The sequence below is a fragment of the Stylophora pistillata genome, chromosome 7 (genome assembly GCF_964205215.1).
Source record: "Stylophora pistillata chromosome 7, jaStyPist1.2, whole genome shotgun sequence".
NCBI classification, from domain to species: Eukaryota; Metazoa; Cnidaria; class Anthozoa; order Scleractinia; family Pocilloporidae; genus Stylophora; species Stylophora pistillata.
The window spans coordinates 13,600,377-13,621,067 of record NC_142525.1 but is presented as its reverse complement, the minus strand read 5'-3'; the positions used below and the strand labels follow the sequence as shown (position 1 = coordinate 13,621,067).

Genomic DNA, 20,691 nt, shown 5'->3' with positions numbered 1-20,691 from the left:
GTCAGACCTTAACGACCTCGCCCATTAATGTAAAGTAGGCAAGGCATTTCAGTCATGTAGGGAATTGGGCCAAACCTAAATGATTTACAATTTAAGACCAAACAAAGAAGATTTTCAAGGTCAATACATTCTTTCCAGGGTTCCCATCTACTGCACATGAAGAAGAGGCTTTAGGTTCAAATATGCAATGCTTTAAAGCTGTTGTGTTTTATTTTTTCTTTTTGTTTTGTTTACTCTTGATATTGATAGAAAAGCTTCCCATGAGAGATCCGTAGCTTTCCGTTTTGTCCAAAAAAAGAGAAGACTTCGGGTGATTTGTAAGGAAAAATCGTTCTCGACTATTCTTTAAACTTTCCTTAAATATTCTCTACCAATGTCTATTTCAAAGATAAAAAAGTCACCATTCTTGCTAAAGAGATTCTATGGCCCAATCTGATTCATTGAAACCATTTGAAAGACTGTAGGCGATTCATTCAAGTTATTTAACCCTTGGGATCACAATTTCCGCTCAAGTTGTTGAAGCATCAGACACTACTGCCGACAACCGTATTCTCCAAAAATTCCCTCTACCGCCCGATCTGACTATAAGAACAACCGATCAGATATTCTATCTGTAAATTTGTTGAAATATTTAATATTAAAACTCCCGCTTCCTAAATACTTCAAGCTTCAGATTAAGCTAGAGTCCTTTCACTTCAATTAGCCGTGATATTCGTTAAAAAAAGAAAAATTCTTCTGGTTCAATATATTTAAGTAATAATATGGACCCAGATTGTGCCCCTGTGGCAGTGGTTTTAGGATGCAGCATACTATAAACCTATTAACATGCAGGTGGGCGACCCGTGTAGGTAGGTAACCAGCCTAGTCGGAATAGAAAAATAACCCACGCAAGGAGCAATGGCTCCCGACCACGTTTCTATACAATCTTATCAACCCAGAATCGAGTGTGTAGTTTTATGGGGAAGTTGGAGAGCTTCCCAATGCGAGAGGCGAAAAATCCTCAGTTTAAAATGGCCAAGCAGCCACTAATCCAACGCCGAATCCAAGCCAATACGTCCTTGTTTCATTTCATCTCTTTCGCCGAGCAGTCTGGCCATTGCAACCGACGTCAAGCGGCACTTTCATTTCCAAAATCCAAGCCAAAAGGACGCTGAAGATGCAAGTACCTTTTCACTGTGACACACGACCGTTGAAAACCCGCTTGGTAACCCTGCCTCCTCTACAAACGAAGCCTCACAAGGGTACCACACAGTCTAAATCGCCCAATCAAATTAGCGCGGCAATCGCGGCTAACGTGACACTCAGAGGAAAGCCTTCCACGATATGATTGCAATATTGTTTTGGTATAATTGTAATCATCAAAAGCACGCTTTTTTGGGGAAAACATTTGTCTTTAGCTCAGATATCGAGATCAGCTTGAAGGCGTACGACGTTGTTTTGAATATACGTAAACATTGCCGCCCTAATTTTTTTGGGCGATTTTAATAGACAAAGGCCTCTTGTGGAATCTACCAGAGGAGAGCCGGAGTTCGAACTAAAACTGTCGATGACAATTGACGTATTGGCTTGGATTCGGCGTTGGATTTATGGCTGCTAAGCCATTTTAAGCTGAGGATTTTTCGCATCTGGCATCGGGCATTCCAAAGTGGAGTGTGCAGCCTTGTCCTTTCTCTTACAGTTGAAAACTCGGGGTTAAAGGAAATCGCTTAAATCGCAATGGATCGGGAAAATAACCAAACAGAAAGTAATAACAAGCAAAGTAGAAACGGTAAGCTGTATTGATAATTCTAGTGATTACTTGAACCGTTTACCTGGAATTCTATAGAAATCCTTTCTATTCACGGCCGTTTCAAATTACGCAATATAAAACCAAATGTATTAAAGGTCAGCACACACGAGGGGACTAGTCCCTGCGACTAGTCCGTGCGACTAGTCCCGGCGACAAGTCTTTGAAGGGTTTACACGAGGGGACCGGTAGCAGGGACTAGTCCCTTAAGGTGTTCACACGAGGGCACTCAATTGCACAAGAACATAGGAAAATTAAGAGGCAAAAGATGTTTCTTAGCCTGGGGCGTTACACGAAAACAATGAAAATTTGGCAACTTTTCATTGTAGCACTATTAAACATCAACGCAAATGAACTACACTTATTCAGTCGAATTATTCATGTTTTTACGTACCGTTTTTTTATTTATTTATTTTTAACAGACACAGAGTCAAATAGGGTAAAAATTGCATCAAAACGGCTCCAAGACATCTGTATATGTTTACAAAACTAGAAATAGTTTTTTATTCTTCAGTTGTAGAAATCTAGAATTCAGGGAAAATTCACAGAGACTGCAATGTTTACAAATACCGGAAGTCACGCATCATACTGACCCGTGATTGGCTTATTTACCGTTTAGTCGCAGGGACTGGTCGCACAAACAGTTCACACGAGGGGACAAACATTTGTTTCATGCGACAAGTCCCTGTGACTGGTCGCACGAATTCAAACAAGTTTGAATTCGTGCGACCAGTCGCAGGGACCAAATTTTGGTCCCTGCGACCACAGAAATGTGTAGTTCACACGAAGGGACTAGTCGCATGAAACTGGTCGCTGGGACTAGTCGCAGGGACTAGTCCCCTCGTGTGTGCCGACCTTAATGATTAACCTCTCACACTGAGTTTGGGCCGCCTGTGAATGACTTCGTTATCACCAGAGGAGAAGGAGTTAGAAGGATTTAGAATAGGCTGGTACATCTTACACTGTAATTTACCCTAATGGATCCCTATATGTGACCCTTTTGAATTTCAGCTTCTTTTAAACAAGTTATATTTCTAGCCAACTACGAGTAAAAAACTACACGTTTACTGCAAATCCTGAGTTAGACAAATACGAGAAATCGATGACTATACGTTTAAATCCTCAAAGTTTGCGTACAACTGCTTGTCGTACATTTTCATGTTGATCAGTCTCTGTAGAGAAAAAAAAAATGAGATTATCAAAATTGAGTTTGTACGCATAAATATTATTCAGGCAGACGCTCAAAACGTCAGCTTTGGAAACTCTTTACGGTGGCTAATTTACACGATCAACTCAGTCGATAAAAAGAGATTGTCTTGTGACATTAATAGAAACAGTGGTCTTAATGTCAACCATGAATCTTACCTTGTGTTTGGTTTCCATGTCCTTAAGCTGGTTTCTTAACTCAGTGAATGTTGGTCGAACATCCGGGTCATTTTGCCAGCATCTCATCATGATCTGGTACCTGGTATTTGAAAATAGGACTATGTTCAACAAACAAAGAAAAATGTGTTTTGGTCTTCAAGAATCGTTTAACTTGGATACTAGTTAAGGTGACTTTAACTCACAGTCAATAGGCGAAATAATTCTCTGAATAGCACTAACGACAAACCAAAGTAAAAAGATAAGGAACAGTATGGAAAACTTACAACTCATCATCTACATGTTGTGATTTAGGCATTCTGTAGTCCTGCTGTAATAGTTTCGCAATTTTTTTGCCATCCATCCGTGGATACGGTGAACCACCTGGAAATGATGTAAATATTATTTTGTTTCTTGTTGAAGGAAAGGAAAGCAGATAACAAATGAATTCTGTTTGGATGTGTAAAATTGTTAATAACAAATTTAAATTAAATTCTTTTTTTAATTTTTTTTTTTTCCTGTGGCTTGATTACTTCGCTTTAACCAGTTTTGTCTTAGAATTTGACAATGATCTTCAAGATAAGTAATCATTAACATTTCTTTGATATACTTCTTTGTTTTTCATTACATATTATGAATTAATTATAGTTTTTACCTATTGTGAAAATCTCATAAAGAAGAACTCCATAGCTCCATCTGGAAGGTAATAGGATTAATATGAAATCCAAGTAAGGGGAGATTTTAAAAACTGATAATGTGACAAACGCTGGAAGGTCAACTAACGACTCCTAAAACTTGAGCTTGATGTTATGGGAACACGTGCGTGGACGGTATGTGTACGTGTGCAGACTAGTTCGCTGGATTTATCTTTCACCATCAAAGCGAATGCGTAGCGATATATCATACCAAGTAATCAACGGCTGTACTTACACATCACTTTTGGTGGTATATGTGCTATACAATAAAGCCTCGTAAGCTGTCCACTTTACTGGAAGACGACCCTTAGGAATTCATAGTTACTTCATGAGCATTTTCATTTGATAACATAACGTAAAAAATGAAGCTTTAAGATTCTATGAACAAAAGATTATGAGTTTCGTAGGGAGTTAAATTGAAATGACAAATTATAGCTTTAGTCGATATAATGAAGTTAAACTCATATTTCGAATTACCTTTGTCTTTCTTTCATAAACAATTTCCTGTTGCACATCTCTGGCCATTCCAAAATCTGTTACTTTACATGTTTCGTTTTCCCCAACCAACACGTTACGGGCTGCGAGGTCTCGGTGGATGATCTAACCACAGGGAATAATAATCAATCAGAGATGATTAACAACTTCAATACTTCCATTCTTAATCATAAAACAAAACTATTCAGTAGCTTTCATAAGCCGGTTATCAGCAGTGTAACACCACCGTAAGCCCTCTTTTGCAGACATGGCCACCTTATGATTGAACTATCAGCAGCCGCCTAAATAAAAGCCCTGGGTATCGCATCGCAAAATAAGAAATCTGCGATTGAATACTAGGATTGGACTAACTGCTCTTACGTTTTTGTAATAAAAACTCACAGATTTTTAGGACAAGTAACTCATTCCATCAGCAACTTGCCAAGCAAACTTCATCAGCTGCTGTGACGTCAGATTTGATTGTGGTTTGATATCCGGGTCTTTGAAGTAAGTATCATTTAATCCACGGCTCTTTCTTAGGTAACCCAACAAATCTCCAAAAGGAACATATTCGATTAATACCAACAGAGGCTCTGAAAAAAACAATAAAAAATAGCTAAATAAAAAAGATTTGAAAACAGGAATAAAGAAAGAAAGCGATTTTTTTGAGAAAGGAGTTCTACAAAAACTACCAAGCTAGAGGTAACAAGATATGTTTCCATCTAGTTTACCTTGTTTGCGTTGTTAAATATACATAATACACTGAACAGTTAAAGGAAACAACTCACCAGTTTCTGTAACACATCCCAGAAGTTTTATGACGTGTGGATGCGGCTCAAGCTGCTTCATCGTTTCAAGTTCATTGAACAAGTCTCTCGTGTCCAATTCTGAGGCTTCATCTAAAGAAATATTTCAACAGTCATCTGTGCCTATGTGAATTGCTTAGTAAAAAGTTAAAGGTGACAAAAATGGAAGTCACCTTGCTATTTCAAAATCATTTGAAACTTGGAGAAATCAAGGAGAGTTTCAGTAGTACTTGTTTACGACGCATAGAGTAGCAGAAACGAACGAAAAAGCACTCATATAAAGAATAAGGCCTGTAAACCATGTCAAGTTCTGTTGCGTTCGAGGTTTAGAATCATTAAATTTCACATGGAGGAAAGAGGGAATGTTTCCTTTAACGGAACTGCATCGCAATTCAGTCATCTACTCTCAGCACATATTCCTCGTAACTCTGGACGACGAGTAAAACTTTTCTGAACTCTTGTTCGCAGAAGGGTAAAGCTTTACCTTTGAGCATTTTGATGGCTATCGTTGTTCTTCCAGGCCTTCCGCGAGGGTTTAAAACCATTCCCTTTGCAACTTGGCCGAAAGCACCTTTACCGATGATTTTTTCTATTGTCACATGATCCCTTGACACTTCCCAGGAACGTGTTGATGGATGAAGTGCTGCGTAATTAGCAACTTTGCCAGCAGCTTGAGTTTGAATATCATCCAAGCTTGTTTCTTTTATGTCCATGTACTCTGCGGGATGCTGGGCAAAGTCACTTGACTCAAGACAACTTAATTCCAGGTTGTTTAGCTTCATATCATTCTGAAAAAAGAAATATGGGAGATGTCAATGTACTATTGACCGTTACGTGCACACGTGTCTGGAGGTTAAGACGATAAAAACGATAATTTTTGGCTTCATTTGTTAAAACTGGCTGAGGTTATTTCATCCTATCATTGTTTTTACAATTAAGCTCTTTTCACAGCGTTGAAGGCCTTACCTCATAGGTACCATCGTCCTTATACACCCTGCAATAAACACAATATAGGAATATTTCACGGAGATGGTTCATTGTAATGCTGTAAGTTGTATTTTCCATCATATTTTCTTTATAATAAATATAGTTGTTGTCAAAGTGACACATTTCGTTGTGGTTCTGTTTTTGGTAAGGTTAGTCTGTAAATGAACTCACTTGAAAACCAAGACAACATGTTTCACACATTTTTCGACAAATATTTTCAAATATATTATTGAACAGCTAGGCCTCCTTGTAATAAAATGATTTTTGTTGTTGTTGTGGTTGTCTTTTTTAGTTTATCTAGGCCCATTCTAAGTGATTATAAAACGAAATCCTACCTCCGTGTTCTTCCGGCGCCTACGAAACAAAATGCGTTGGAAGGTTATCAATTAGACACCAAGGATCATGTTTGTTATCAGACCAGATATTTAAAAAAAAAAGCTGAAAAATAATACAATTTACCTTTCTGGTTTAACCAGAGAATGTAAGTAAATAACACAAGGATTACTAACACGAGCACTCCAATTATGGCAATAAAAATGACGTCATGACATGAGCACTTGCATTCTTCTTGAGCTGAGGAAAAATAAGAATGGGGCACTTTAAGCCAAATCTTACAAAGCATTGCGAAGAAAAGGGTTAAAATAAGTTGTTGATACAATTTTTTTTCTCCATTGACTACCGATTGGAAATAAATACCGTATGGTAATGTCCAAATACTAGCTTTAGAAGCAAGATTCATATTAGGCTGACTCAGTAAAAAAAAAATTCTGAATCTATTTTATATTACCTTTCCGGTCTTTGTTTTGTACATCTATAACTTTTATTCTTTTGATCTTCGTTGCGTCAACCAAGCTTTCACCAAGTCCATTTGTGGCAGTGATTGTAAATTCATACACCTTGCCTTTCTCCATCTTGACCATCAATTCTTTAATTGAGACTTCCGCGATTTTCCTTACAACTCGCCACTCTCCTACTTTCCTGTTAGTCACTAATCTTTGGTACACAGTGTACTGAGTAATTTCTCTTCCATTATCTTCTGGCTCCTTCCACTTCAAGGTGATTTCATCATCTGTTGTTTCACTGGGCAGGTCATATATTCCCACTGCCGCCGGGGGACCTTGATTGACCACAATATGCAATACATAATTTAAATAAAGGCTCGCTTATCGAATATTTGAAATTCAAATTGTCTTTTAGTAGCGCTAGGAAACAGAATATTCTGTTATTCTCTAAGAGCAACTGCTTACCTTCAACCTTTGTAGTCACCGTGATTACAACAGGATCTCCTTCAAGAATAGCACTCCTTACAAAGACTTTCACTGTGTAGTTTGTATCTCTCTCCAGACCCCCAAAAGTGTAGCTTGTTCTACCAGGATCAGAAATATTAACTCTGTTTATCTCAGTGTTACCCTTTACTATGATCACTCGGTATCCTGTGATAGGACTCCCTCCATCATCGGCAGGTGGTGTCCATCGTAGCGTTAGTGAACTGGCTTGAATACCTTCTTCTGATGACACTATGGATGGTGCACCTGGTTTTGCTATAAACAGTGAAGAAAGGGCTGAACTATCCATTTTTCTATGATCGCATCAAAATTTAACAATATGACCAATCGATAACGTATATCTTGCGTTCAGTAATGTAACATTTCAAAATATTCTGCTCACTTGATAAAAGCAAATCAATGGTCAAAGCTGAAAAAGTATACGTGGTGTTACTGGGAACAGACTGACCCCACGCTTTTGTTAATGCCTTTCGTTTTTTGCCAACTATTTGGTCTTTTCGATGACAATATGCCCATCGTTGAGATACATTACACTTTATTGTTTGTTTTTGAGTTGCGATGTGGCCATTGCATGTGTTCTGATGTAAAAAACCGTAGAATTGTTAATAGAGCCACAACTCTGATTCTTTGAGACTTTCAGGCATCTACCAAATTACTCAATTTTGCGAAAAAAAAAAGAGAAAAAACATCTGAGTGCAAGTTCAATACTGTGCTGATCTCACACGCAACTCTTCCCTGTCAGCGGTCGCTATAACATTCACATTCATTTTTGTTAGACTGCAAGTAAACCTCTGATTAAACACAATTTGAAAGCAGTTACAGTATTTTTCTAATTAGGAAAGGTTAGTGTTTCCTCGTTTCCTCATTCACAGCAGAGCAGATATGGAGTTATAGTTTTCAGCCAGGACATAAGTCTTCTTTTTTTTTTCCCTGGCGAAATGTTTTCCAGGATGACATGATCGACGCTTAGCAGGAAAACGACAAGAAAATCTTACTTATCTGTGTTATTTTTACTATTCTGTCGTCAGTGGGACTCAGTCCATTGGCAGCAATGCACTTGTAATCACCAAAATCTTGATCACCTCTGAACGTTACTTGTACTTTGTTTTCTATAGCTCTGACTCTGTTGATCTTTATTTCATTAGGTTTGTACCACGTTAGTGTTGGTGTAGGAATACCATCAGACAGACACCTTAACGTTATCGTCTGACCAATCACAAACTTACTAGCTGACGTGGTTATATTTTGTATTGTTGGCGGGTCTGCAAGGTGAACACGAAATCAGTTAAGATGTAGAACTGTAACACCTTAGGAATATTGACAGTCCTTACAGCTAATGAGTATTTCATCCATACGAGCAAATTTTGGTCTCGAATAGTTAAAATTCGGCACATTCATTTGATCACATTCTCTGTTACCATGTTGTTTTAATATCAAAAATAATTGTAAAAATAACAATAATTAAAAGAGAAAAACGGCTGATATTACTTACAGTAGACCAGAATTATCGTTTTGTTGTTAATAGTATCAGCTGTGTTGTTTGCTCTACATAGATACCCTCCGTCATCTGTTCTTGTTACAGTGTTGAAGTTCAAAAGCGCTGTTCCCTTTCCTGAAGTTATTACTTTTCCTTCTCTGATCCATGTAACATCAGGCGCTGGAATCCCGGATGCTCTACAGCTGACATTAACAAAGGATCCCTCCTTGTAACTTCCTTGCAATGAAGACAGACTTATCTTTGGCGGCTCTGCAATGAAAAAACAAATAAAGTGTAGCTGCTTTGCGCAGGACTGCTATTCTCTCTCTGGGTATTGTAAGGGCGTCTTCATTACAGCTGACGCCTTTCCAATGTAGGTTGTATCTTTAGTATACCTTTTTTAGCATGAATATGGGTTTTGTAAATAAAAAGAGGCTGTACTTTCTTCCTCCTTCTTTCTTTTGAGATCTATTGCTGGTGAATTATTTTTGTAGACTTTTTCCTGTTATTTTTTATTTAAACCCAGAGCGCCAGGCACACTTTCCGCATTCATATCACTTATTAAAGAAAAAAAAAATCAACATTATTTGCGATTCAAATTAAACAAATATATACATTTTACAAACACAGCGTCATTTTTTAACCCTCGAAAAAAATAAAGAGCAGTGGATATGGTAATTTCCTCCACGCAGTGAGAATCCTGGCTATTACAGCCGTGTAATCACTCATGAGATGACGTGCATTTAATCATTCCTTTTTCCCTTTTCATCGGAAATGGCTGCATCGTGAGGTAAACGGTGATAGTTCCTCTCCAATTTGCCAATCTCTGTTTCCTTCACTGTTGAGATAAACATGACACGCATTGTACAAAATTGTTTGTCTTGCTTTTTTTTTTCTTCGAAAAGCCGTCTCACAAAAGCTACCACGGAAGATGTAAATGATTGAAAGATTTTTAAACTCTCATTAGAGCAGTCTGAACGGGAGAAAGTCAGATACTGGAACTATTCAGACACTTTGTTTCTGTCAGAATTTCTCAATTTTGATTATGTAGAAAAGTGAAAATAACCCTGCAGTGCCAATTTGATCGAAGTCGGAAACAGTTCATTTCGTCAACTGAACAGAGATTACTAAGCGCCTTTCAAGGTTCTGCAAGACTCGTCCTTACAACAAAATCTTTAGTTTGAGATTCAGCTGCCTTCTTTCTCTTAAAAATGTTTAAAACTTTTTAATGCTAATTTGTGGTCCTTTACTTCTTTTTTCCTTATCTATTATTAATCCCTAACTTTTGGTGATGCAGAAAAGTGTAAATTTATAATTAAAGGACGGGTTGGTCCACTTGTTCATATGCAAATGTACAAAATATTGACGCATAATCTGCCGTGATAAAAGTTACTAATTACTCCTTACCTTTTAGATGCCGTCAATTACGTAGAAGTCAAAGGAAATGTTGCCCGCTGTAGATTTTGACTCAACATTTAACTTTTCAGGTTCTATCTATGTGCTTATGATCTAAGCTCTTGACAAAGGAAAGAGTAAGGGGCTTCGTTTGAAATAATCATTTCGTTCTTCCCTCGAGTCAATAGATTAAATTGGAGACCATAAAGAATTTCTAAAGCTAATTTTGCGGGCGTTAAACCCTCGTCAGAGTGAGAAGAGCAACTGTGGGCTGCGTGTGGTAGGTACGCAAAAAATGGACCTATGCTCTTGGTGGGAACATGGCATCGCGAATAACACAAGAATAAATTATTCATACCGTGGGGATTATGAGTGTACGGCAGATTTTTTTTTTTTTTTAATAGCATTTTGGGGCTTTTTGTACTGCTTATGCGTAGAGAAAGGCCGCAGATTGACATGTTTTGCTCGGAATGATTCGGAGATTAAAGTGTCTAGCGTCTTTGCCATTACTTTCTACGACTCGAAGGTGTTAGTCTATCGTACTGTTTCGCTGATTTAAAAACTTTCTGTCATAAGTACAAGTTATGCATAGATGACATTAGCAGAGGTTCTAGTGAAATGAGATTTTCTCTAAGTCATGAATGAAAGGACAACATAAACATCTTGCCCGTGCCCATTTAAAAGTTCCAGGTTGATCATTTGTCTGTAATGAACTTTCGTACAAAGAGTGGCCTATGGGTTAGTCGCGTGTAACTGAAATTAGATAAATCAATTCATAACTGCTGTCAATTATTTTCACCCTGCTCTAAACTACATCTTGGGAATCTTGAACTACTCTTTGCCCTTCTTATCCCAAATTTCTATCAAAGCAACTATTTATGCACTGGTGTGTTCTAAAAACCTATTTTTGTTTCTTCCCGCTTACTTTAAGCTTTGAGTCCCTTGCTTTCCCTTGCGAACAGAGTCTCCTGCAAACAAAAGAAAGGAACTCCACCAGCAGAGTACCTCTGCTTCGGCATCGTAAATTGTTTGTTTTTGTTGTCTTCTTCGAAAGTTGTGAACGATTCTATTTTCCTGAGGATTTTTCCTACGCTTTTTCTTTCACCTCGACAAGTTTTTCTTCAAAAATTTCGTCAAGTATGCCGAATCTAAAATTCAAGAATTCGTCATTGTCGATTTGTCAGAAATTTGCAATTGTTTTTAAGCAAGAAATTCCTTCCCAGTTATGGCGAGGATTGCATCGCGTCGCGTTACGCATTAAGTCGTTACTTTCATTTATGACCTTTTCAGTATTGATTCTTGAATAATAGGCGCGCGAGACTTACTATAGTTACTGTAATAAATCCGTTGTATACCAACCTGCCACAATAAGCTGAACGACACTTTGCTGGTAACTGTCACCAAATATCGCACATTTGAAGAAAGTGTTGTCTTTTGGAGTTATCCTCTCGATAACCAGCGTAGCTTTTCCTTCAATCCTGACTCTTCCTTGATAAGCAGCAGATAAACTAGAATGATTCTTGACAACACCGTGCTGTTTGAGCAGCATTTCTTTAAATCGAATCCCAACCACAACACTAAAGACAATGCCTTGAAGCTCATTGTTTGGGTCACTGTAGTCCCACACCAGTTTGACAGTGCTTCCATTAGCAACGTAGGTTGGATTAGATGGCCTCGTTATAAAATTGAGAAGTGCTTCTAGTTGTAAAAAAGATAGAAAAGATTAAGGCTGCAATTGGTCTAGTAAGGGAAAATAAGATACTGCCCTGCATAGCTAATTACAAAGATCACCCAGTTGCTGAAATCGAAGTGGGGAATCATTCTCAATAGCGAATTTTGAACTCAAATGTGGGGGAAAATGTTAAGTAATATACTTTTGGTTGTAGAATCTGTCTCGTGGCAATATAAAGCGTTCCCATGTAAATATTAATCGGGTGATAAAGAGGGTCTGGTGATTAAAAGAGACGTCATTATCATTTTGTTGAATTTGTCAGTCTTTCTTGTCATCGTTATTATCATAATCAGATCCTAACCATAAATTTACCTTCACTTTCATTGAAAACGGAGGAAAATGCCGCACATTTTTTAGTCCAAAATGGCCAAAAATTAATGTAATTTTTAAGTTAGCACGACCTCTCTCGGATCTAACTTATTCTTCTTCATTGACACATAGTGTTCACATCTTTTATTTGTATTGTAAGCTCGGCTACTCCAGCTGATGACAGACAAAAACAGTAACGGTCTTACAGTGAAAGTACTAGGATCAAAAGATTAGTATAGTTATAGAAAACTCCGCCGTATCTTTGTTTATAATGAGTTTAACACGGAAAAAATTTGACAAATCGTCGCATAAAAAGATAAACCCATACGCTTTTTAAAAGGTTAAATGAGCATTATGCTGTCATCTATTATGGTTGTCGCAATCCGCTGAGTTAAACGTATTCAATTCTTCCAAGAGGATTTCACATATACATGTATCTACCTAATATGAAAGGATAGTCTTAAATTTTTTTCTTCACAATATAGAGTCACTGCCGAACTAATTATTATTCACATCAGTCCCCTTGATACAACTTTCCTGTCCCTGTGCGTCCTAAGTTGTAGCTTTTCTTACGACCGCAATAACTGATATATCATAACATCTTTTCAAGAGAATGATCATATGCAGTGACGATCGTTAAGAAGGGGTGATAAACTTCAAACTATTTTTACCTCTCTATGTCCTCTAAAAGTATATGATAGCTGCATAAACCTTTCGTGATGAATTATTCTCTTTGATGAAGAGGATTTCTTGACTATTAAATCTTTCAGGTAAGCAATATAGTTCATTCATTATTCAATGTTATCGCGGGATCACTTGCGGTTTGTGTGGCAACACCAACTATATTTCTCTAAAATATCGAGCCCTGTCTGATCGCTAAAATCAAAACACAGTTTAAAACATGAATGAATTTCTGACAGTTCAGTCCTTAACTTCCTGTTTTCCGCAAATTTCGGAGTATCCATAAGTAGGAGATAGCAAATTATGCAGCGGATAATAGCGTTTGAGACTGTGGATATGATGATAACACGGTTGCATGCCTTTCTGCCGTGGTTATTGTAGAGAGGTATACGGATCACTTGATTTTTAAAAGTTTCCTTTGCTTAAAAGTTCCAGTGTCAAACTTTTTTCAAAGTTTTGCCCTTTGATTCAGTCTACATTCCGATTGTTAAAGCCTTGTTTGATTCAGTTAGCTAGATGGAGTTTCAGTCGAAATAGCGACCTCGCTTTTATAGAGTGATCGAGTCGATCACCAAAGCATATTGCACCAGTTTTGTCTGGGTTCCTCGAATCATTCCTCGCTTAACTTATTTTCGACTAGAAGAGGATTTACTATGACAAAAGACATTTTCAAACGGTTGTTTATCCCCCCTCAGCGTCGTGAAGGTATAATGCTTATTCCAAGAGTCGATTTCCGCCATCTCTCCGTTGTTATCCTGAACGCAAATCGCACACAAATTCATGTAAACGAGTCTTACCTACTGTAGGAATGATAACAACAGCGGCCAGAAAAAATCGAAGGATTAATTGGACCTTACACATGATTGCCAGTAAGTCTACTGCTTTGCACCAAGACTTCGAAACCGAAAGGCCGATTTCACTCGACACTTACAATTTTGTGTCATGAAACTTTATATAAGGCATTGTGACCCTCTATTTAAATGTTACTGTTGGCGTTATGCAGTCACGCGAGTACCAGTTATAATCAACTTCTCGATCACACTCAACCCACCTAGCTTCCATGATATATGTCAATGTAACCCCTTTCTTCATGACTGAGAGAAAACGCTGATCTCAATCCATTTAAAATTATTAAAGGGAGAAGAAAAAAAATGTTATTTTTCAAGGCGTTGTTAACGGATGAATAGAACAGGTGTTTATTAATTTCCGGAGTGTTTTTTAATTTCAGGAATGAAAAATTCAACGACTATTTGTCGTAAGGTCCAGAAATTAAGATTATTAATCGCAAAGGGCTTCACTTACGATTATTAGTCGCAAAGAGTGAACTATTGCGATTAATAAGCGTGGAAAGTACGGCTATTAATCGTGACTGCATCATTCATAGTCGTGTTTGACGAGCTTTTAGACTAATAATCGTGCATCGTACGGTTAATAATCGCATCTGACAGCAAATGTCATTATTAATCGTACTCCTCTCCAGAGAAAGTTCAACCAGAAATTTTTTTGGACGGCCGCCATTACGACCAAAAATTCAGAAGTTAGTACTTCTTCGCGCATGGCTTTTCAAGCAATAAATGTCACACATTTGAAGTCTTCTTGGGTTGAAGTTCTCAGTGAACTTCATTTCTGTTTAAAAAGTGTATTTACTAACGACGTTTTCTTTTCTTTCGTCCTTCGACGAAGTTCAGCGCGGGCTTTCGATATCGTGAGAGAGTTGACCAACGTTTCTTCTCGATGACCTAGAATGTAAGTAAATACGTTAATTTCGGACAGGTTTTAAGTAGATTTAAGTTTAACCGAATACAGTTGCAAACGCACAGCTAAATGAGTCAAATCACGATAAATGCCAAATCCCAACAAAGGCCTTTTGCGAAGTTGAAACGTATGTTTATGAGCAAGCGACAGATGAAACCGGCGGCAGTGATCGATGTGATACAATTATTTCAGGTGTCGATGACTTGCATCGCACTCCGCTAGTCCTGGCTTTACTGAATTAGAAATTGAAAGACTCAATCCGAAAAAAAAGAAACCTTTCACTGATTTCCTTACCCCGATTTCTTTTCTTTTCTTTTTTTTTTTTAATTTCTTATTTAATCAAACGTAATTCGAGATGCGTTTGCATTTTTCATAAACGAAGAGTAAAGATTAATTTGAGTCACGGACTCATTTCTCCATCCCGCAAGACTCTAATTGTTTCCAGAACTATTGTGTTTCGAAATGGGTCGTTCAACAGCAATGGGGAAAACGTTGTTCCAGAATGGAAAAACTATTTTCGATATTTTGAGTGAAACCCACCCCGGCGAGATTTGGCAAACGGCACGCCGATTCGGTGAGATGTCTTTTTCTATTCTTTTGCCATTGTGATGCTTATCTAGCGGTTAAATAGTCGTTTTTCACCCGAAACTGAATGACAATCAAGTAACAACAAGAAAGGCCTTTCTTCGTTTATCTCAAATAATAACTGTTTTACGCTCTTTCATTTTAGGCATACAAACTGACAAGCAAATCAGAAAAACAGTGCGCTACTGTCGACTTGTGCTACCGATGCGATTATATTTAGATACGCGTCATTTTAATAGATCAAAACACATTACGTCGCATGGGTTTTCGTATTTTCCGAAACTTCTGTTATTCGATTAGCATATTTCTGAGAGATGAATTTAGGTAATATCTAAGTGTACAATGGGTTCTTGTCGAAAGTTTTTTTATCCGCGGTCAAAATTCAATTTGTAGGAATTTCGAAGCTTGCGTCACGCACCCGCTCCGGATGAAAAAGAAAAAATTCATATTAATCAATGTTATAATCAATGTTATATTTGTTTCAGCCCAAACACGTTGTGTCGGCGACAGAAACATTCTAAATACACTCACAGGGATTTTAGAGTATTCTTTCATATTCATTCGCCATAGGGAAAAGAACTCTTCAAATTGGCTCTTTGTAATACCGTGCCGAAACCTTTTCAAGTTATTTTCTCGGGAAAAAGTCACATAGTTTTTCAGCTGACAAGTGTATACGAAGACAAGCTTTACATATACCATCAATCTCTCTAATTCTCGCCTATAACCCGTTTGGATTGATCTGATCGGTATACTACAGTGCATTTCATAAACCATCTTTCATCGTGGCTGTTTGATTGAATTATTTTTTATGGCTCTCCCTCAGTTTAAGAAAGGTTTGAACCTGCAGCTACTTGAAAACAGAGCAAATGGACGTTTCTTTACCAGTTTATGTGATTACCTTGTATGAATTTGTACCTAAAATCCCTGTGAATGTTTTTAGAATGTTTCTGTCGCCGACACAACGTGTTTGGGCTGAAACAAATATAACATTGATTAATATGAATTTTTTCTTTTTCATCCGGAGCGGGTGCGTGACGCAAGCTTCGAAATTCCTACAAATTGAATTTTGACCGCGGAAAAAAAAAACTTTCGACAAGAACCCATTGTACACTTAGATATTACCTAAATTCATCTCTCAGAAATATGCTAATCGAATAACAGAAGTTTCGGAAAATACGAAAACCCATGCGACGTAATGTGTTTTGATCTATTAAAATGACGCGTATCTAAATATAATCGCATCGGTAGCACAAGTCGACAGTAGCGCACTGTTTTTCTGATTTGCTTGTCAGTTTGTATGCCTAAAATGAAAGAGTGTAAAACAGTTATTATTTGAGATAAACGAAGAAAGGCCTTTCTTGTTGTTACTTGATTGTCATTCAGTTTCGGGTGAAAAACGACTATTTAACCGCTAGATAAGCATCACAATGGCAAAAGAATAGAAAAAGACATCTCACCAAATCGGCGTGCCGTTTGCCAAATCTCGCCGGAGTGGGTTTCACTCAAAATATCGAAAATAGTTTTTCCATTCTGGAACAGCGTTTTCCCCATTGCTGTTGAACGACCCATTTCGGAACACAATAGTTCTGGAAACAATTAGAGTCTTGCGGAATGGAGAAATGAGCCCGTGACTCAAATTAATCTTTCCTCTTCGTTTATGAAAAATGCAAACGCATCTCGAATTACGTTTGATTAAACAAGAAAATAAAAAAAAAAAAAGAAAAGAAAAGAAATCGGGGTAAGGAAATCAGTGAAAAGTTTCGTTTTTTTTGGATTGAGTCTTTCAATTTCTAATTCAGTAAAGCCAGGACTAGCGGAGTGCGATGCAAGTTATCCACACCTGAGATAATTGTATCACATCGATCACTGCCGCCGGTTTCATCTGTCGCTTGCTCATAAACATACGTTTCAACTTCGCAAAAGGCCTTTGTTGGGATTTGGCATTTATCGTGATTTGACTCATTTGGCTGTTCGTTTGCAACTGTATTCGGTTAAACTTAAATCTACTTAAAACCTGTCCGAAATTAACGTATTTACTTACTTTCTAGGTCATAGAGAAGAAACGTTGGTCAACTCTCTCACGATATCGAAAGCCCGCGCTGAACTTCGTCGAAGGACGAAAGAAAAGAAAAACGTCGTTGGTAAATACACTTTTTAAACAGAAATGAAGTTCACTGAGAACTTCAACCCAAGAAGACTTCAAATGTGTGACATTTATTGCTTGAAAAGCCATGTGCGAGGAAGTACTAACTTCTGAATTTTTGGTCTTAATGGCGGCAGTCCAAAAAAAAAAAAATTCTGGTTGAACTTTCTCTGGAGAGGAGTACGATTAATAATAACGTTTTCTGTCAGATGCGATTATTAACCGTACGATGCACGATTATTAGTCTAAAGGCTCGTCAAACACGACTATTAATAATGCAGTCACGATTAATAGCCGTACTTTCCACGATTATTAATCGCAATAGTACACTCTTTGCGACTAATAATCGTAAGTGAAGCCCTTTGCGATTAATAATCTTAATTTCAGGACACTACGACAAATAATCGTTGAATTTTTCATTCCTGAAATTAAAAAACACTCCGGAAATTAATAAACACCTGTTATAGGTAATGACACGTTGAATATAGACAGCAGTAAAAACAGTAACAAACACAGGATTTTCCTGCAAAAAGCTCTGAACATCAAGTGGAACAACTTACTGATGAAGAATGAATCAAATAGAATGTTATGCAAAGAGGAGAAAAGACTATCTAGAGGAAAAGTCGATAACCTGTTAGCACAAGTATAACTGGGATTTCTTACCAAAAAAACACAACAACAACAAAAACAACAACGACCTAAAGAAAAAGAATAGCAACAGCTACAAAATGTGAATGAACATAATAGAAAGAAACTCTTCCCCTAATCATTTGGATTTGCTTTGAATCGATTGCTCGTTTCCTGTGACTTGATAGTGTGATTCAATGGATGCTTAGTCAGAAACCAGAGGGAGCTTAAAGTCTGTCAGGATGATGAAAAACCCAAACCAATACAGAATCACCGTAGAAACTACCTATAAAAGAAAAAAAAAAAAAACTCTCTCTTTTTCAAGGTGAAATTTATTACTCAAATGGTATCTCATTATATATCTAGCTCTCACCCGAAAGGAAAATTTAAAGATTTTCTTATTCAGATTTGTAGACATAAACACTTTCTGATACTGATATATGATTGTTTGCCATAAGGATAGCCATCGGAAAATTTTGGAATATCTGCTGAAGAAAAAAGAAGTAAGGAAATAAAGGATGCTGCATATCCCATTATGACAGAGCACCAGCGTTACTTTTCTTTTATTAGAACATCTTTTTTTAACTGAATTGTACATCAACTACTTTTTTTTATTGTGCGATAACTCCTTTTTTTATAGAAAAATTAATTAGTACTAGTGAATGTTTTTAAAACTGAATTCTCCTTTTGCATTAATTTTTCCCCGGAAATGATAATAATAGTAAGAAAGAATTACACATAGACAAATTTAAAAGCTGTCACAAAAAGTCTTCGTTATCATCAGAGAGATTTAAGTTACCATTAAGTCCTAATTTCTTTGAAATATTTACTTGTTGCTGTGCTTTCCACGCCATCTGATAGTAAGGTCAGAACATGGCTGACGACTACACTTTGATTGAACCTCATAATGAAGTCGAGAACAACACTGCCACACCTAGATAAGGGGAGTAACGAAGAGAATATCTGAGCACCTAACCGCTATTTTACATTGAACATACTTTTACTTCAATAACGTTTAAGAAGTATTTTGGATGTGATAAACCAAACCGAATAAAATCAGATGTCAATCTACAGCTGTACATCACATGAAATTATCTGAAATGTTCGTCAAATCTTGGTTCTTTGCATTAGCTTAGACTTGGTAGAGCAGTAAAACCAATTGTACTGCCGAATCAGAAATCACTGAATTGAGCGAAAGGTCTCACAAAAGAACAAATTTGCGTCAGCTTTTTTGTGGTTCAATGCCGAGAGAAACAAACTACACCTCACCTGGTGTTGATAGTGTTTTCGGAGGAGCAGCCAAACCTAGTGGCAACTTGACAAGCCTAAAGGGACATATAAAGAAATTTGTCTGTCTCTGTGGAAAGAAAAGAATAATCTTATGCTTGTTACATATAACCGTGACGCGTTGAAAAAATTAATTTCTTATAAGGAAAAAAAAAAGGATTTACTTTCAGGAACAATTTGATTTAGGTTTCCATCTAATGAAACATTTTTTCATCAGTATCTCATGAATACAATAATAGTGGTCTTGCAAGTAGATTATCTCACCACATCTGGAAATTTCGCAGCAACTTCTGAACTTCTACTACGGTTCTCCTGTATTGTTGCCGTCAGGTAAACTTCAGTGAATTTTGAAGCCAAAGAAGAGCCACATCTTTTTACACAAATTACAAGAACATGATGAGCCTTGATTCAGAAAATATGCTGAGAATAACTTCAACATTGTCGAGTAAAGCCAACAAAAAAGTTTCCCTGACATAACGCGCTGCTAGGTGCAAGAACATACTTAACCCGTTTACTTCTTAATTGTTATGCTCTTAATTAGAGTATAAACATGAAAACTTAATGATTACTGATTAACGTTTAAACCAATTTTAGAGTAATCGATAAGGAACCCACGCCCCCGCCAGCCGCCCCCCCCCCCCTTAAAAAAAAAAAATGTTTCGTAGTACGACATTAATTAATTTGTGTTTGAAAATAGCTACCATGGTCACAAAATGTTCTATCAAACCAAACCCGGGATGGAATGCGGCCCTTAGAGAACAAAAAGGAATAATTTTGTCTTGCTAGTCTCCGTTTTGATTTTAAGCTCATTTATATTATCGATCAACCAAAGATATATCAACACTTCTCCTTCTTTGAATTTCTGCCGGAAGATGGCAGAAACAATTCCAAATAGAAAGGCAATGGCCACTTTGTTGTTGTGAACACATCGGCCATCCCACCTTCCGTCATTTCTGAAATGCGATAGCTGGAACGTACAAAATTCGCTTGGAAAATGTGCCACTAACAGGCTACTTCAAGAAAACTTGCTGAACCTTTTTACCTCATGTCTTGAAATTTAAGATTAATCATTCCCTTGGCTTATCTGTAGAAGGATAATGCAGCAATTCAACCCTTCGCTGCTAGTTCCTAGGGTGATACAGGAGACTTTTTGGCGATCGAGCTTTTTTCCATGCTGGACCAACAGTATGGAATGCGTTGCCATCTAGTCTGAGAAACTGTAGGAACATTGACTCTTTTAAAGTACAGTTGAAGACTCATCTTTTTGAGGAAGCTTTTAATTTGTTATTTTATATTCTTATTAC

At 37.3% G+C, this 20,691-nt stretch overlaps 2 protein-coding genes across 2 annotated transcripts; both read right to left on the bottom strand.

Annotated features, from left to right (window-relative positions):
- Nucleotides 1-293: 293 nt before the first annotated feature.
- Nucleotides 294-4,437, bottom strand: LOC111339920 (tyrosine-protein kinase receptor Tie-1-like). The gene is made up of 6 exons (XM_088727673.1): nt 4,321-4,437; nt 4,079-4,149; nt 3,804-3,844; nt 3,436-3,532; nt 3,152-3,251; nt 294-2,958 (listed from the first exon to the last, which is right to left on the bottom strand). Exons 1-6 carry the CDS (start codon nt 4,366-4,368, stop codon nt 2,893-2,895), a joined length of 423 nt encoding a protein of 140 aa, XP_088583799.1. The 5' UTR covers nt 4,369-4,437; the 3' UTR covers nt 294-2,892.
- LOC111339918 (tyrosine-protein kinase receptor Tie-1) lies at nt 4,321-13,922 on the bottom strand. The gene is made up of 13 exons (XM_088727765.1): nt 13,788-13,922; nt 11,628-11,966; nt 8,889-9,143; nt 8,392-8,658; nt 7,358-7,651; nt 6,898-7,227; nt 6,570-6,683; nt 6,446-6,464; nt 6,090-6,117; nt 5,608-5,911; nt 5,106-5,216; nt 4,720-4,910; nt 4,321-4,443 (listed from the first exon to the last, which is right to left on the bottom strand). The coding sequence occupies exons 1-12, from the start codon at nt 13,849-13,851 to the stop codon at nt 4,726-4,728; spliced, it is 2,310 nt and encodes a 769-aa protein (XP_088583891.1). The 5' UTR covers nt 13,852-13,922; the 3' UTR covers nt 4,321-4,443; nt 4,720-4,725.
- Between the last annotated feature and the right edge of the window lie 6,769 nt (nt 13,923-20,691).

Bases quoted from the DNA above. Each gene is read 5' to 3' on its own strand.
- LOC111339920 (XM_088727673.1), bottom strand. From the start codon at position 4,368: ATGGCCAGAGATGTGCAACAGGAAATTGTTTATGAAAGAAAGACAAAG. The intron at 3,845-4,078 runs GTAAGTACAGCC...ATTACCTTCCAG, and splicing joins TATACCACCAAAAGTGATGT to ATGGAGCTATGGAGTTCTTC. The intron at 2,959-3,151 runs GTAAGATTCATG...TTTTCTCTACAG, and splicing joins ACATGGAAACCAAACACAAG to AGACTGATCAACATGAAAAT.
- LOC111339918 (XM_088727765.1), bottom strand. From the start codon at position 13,851: ATGTGTAAGGTCCAATTAATCCTTCGATTTTTTCTGGCCGCTGTTGTT. The intron at 7,652-8,391 runs GTAAGATTTTCT...CACTGTTTATAG, and splicing joins AGTAAAAATAACACAGATAA to CAAAACCAGGTGCACCATCC. The intron at 4,911-5,105 runs GTGAGTTGTTTC...TGTTTTTTTCAG, and splicing joins GGGATGTGTTACAGAAACTG to AGCCTCTGTTGGTATTAATC.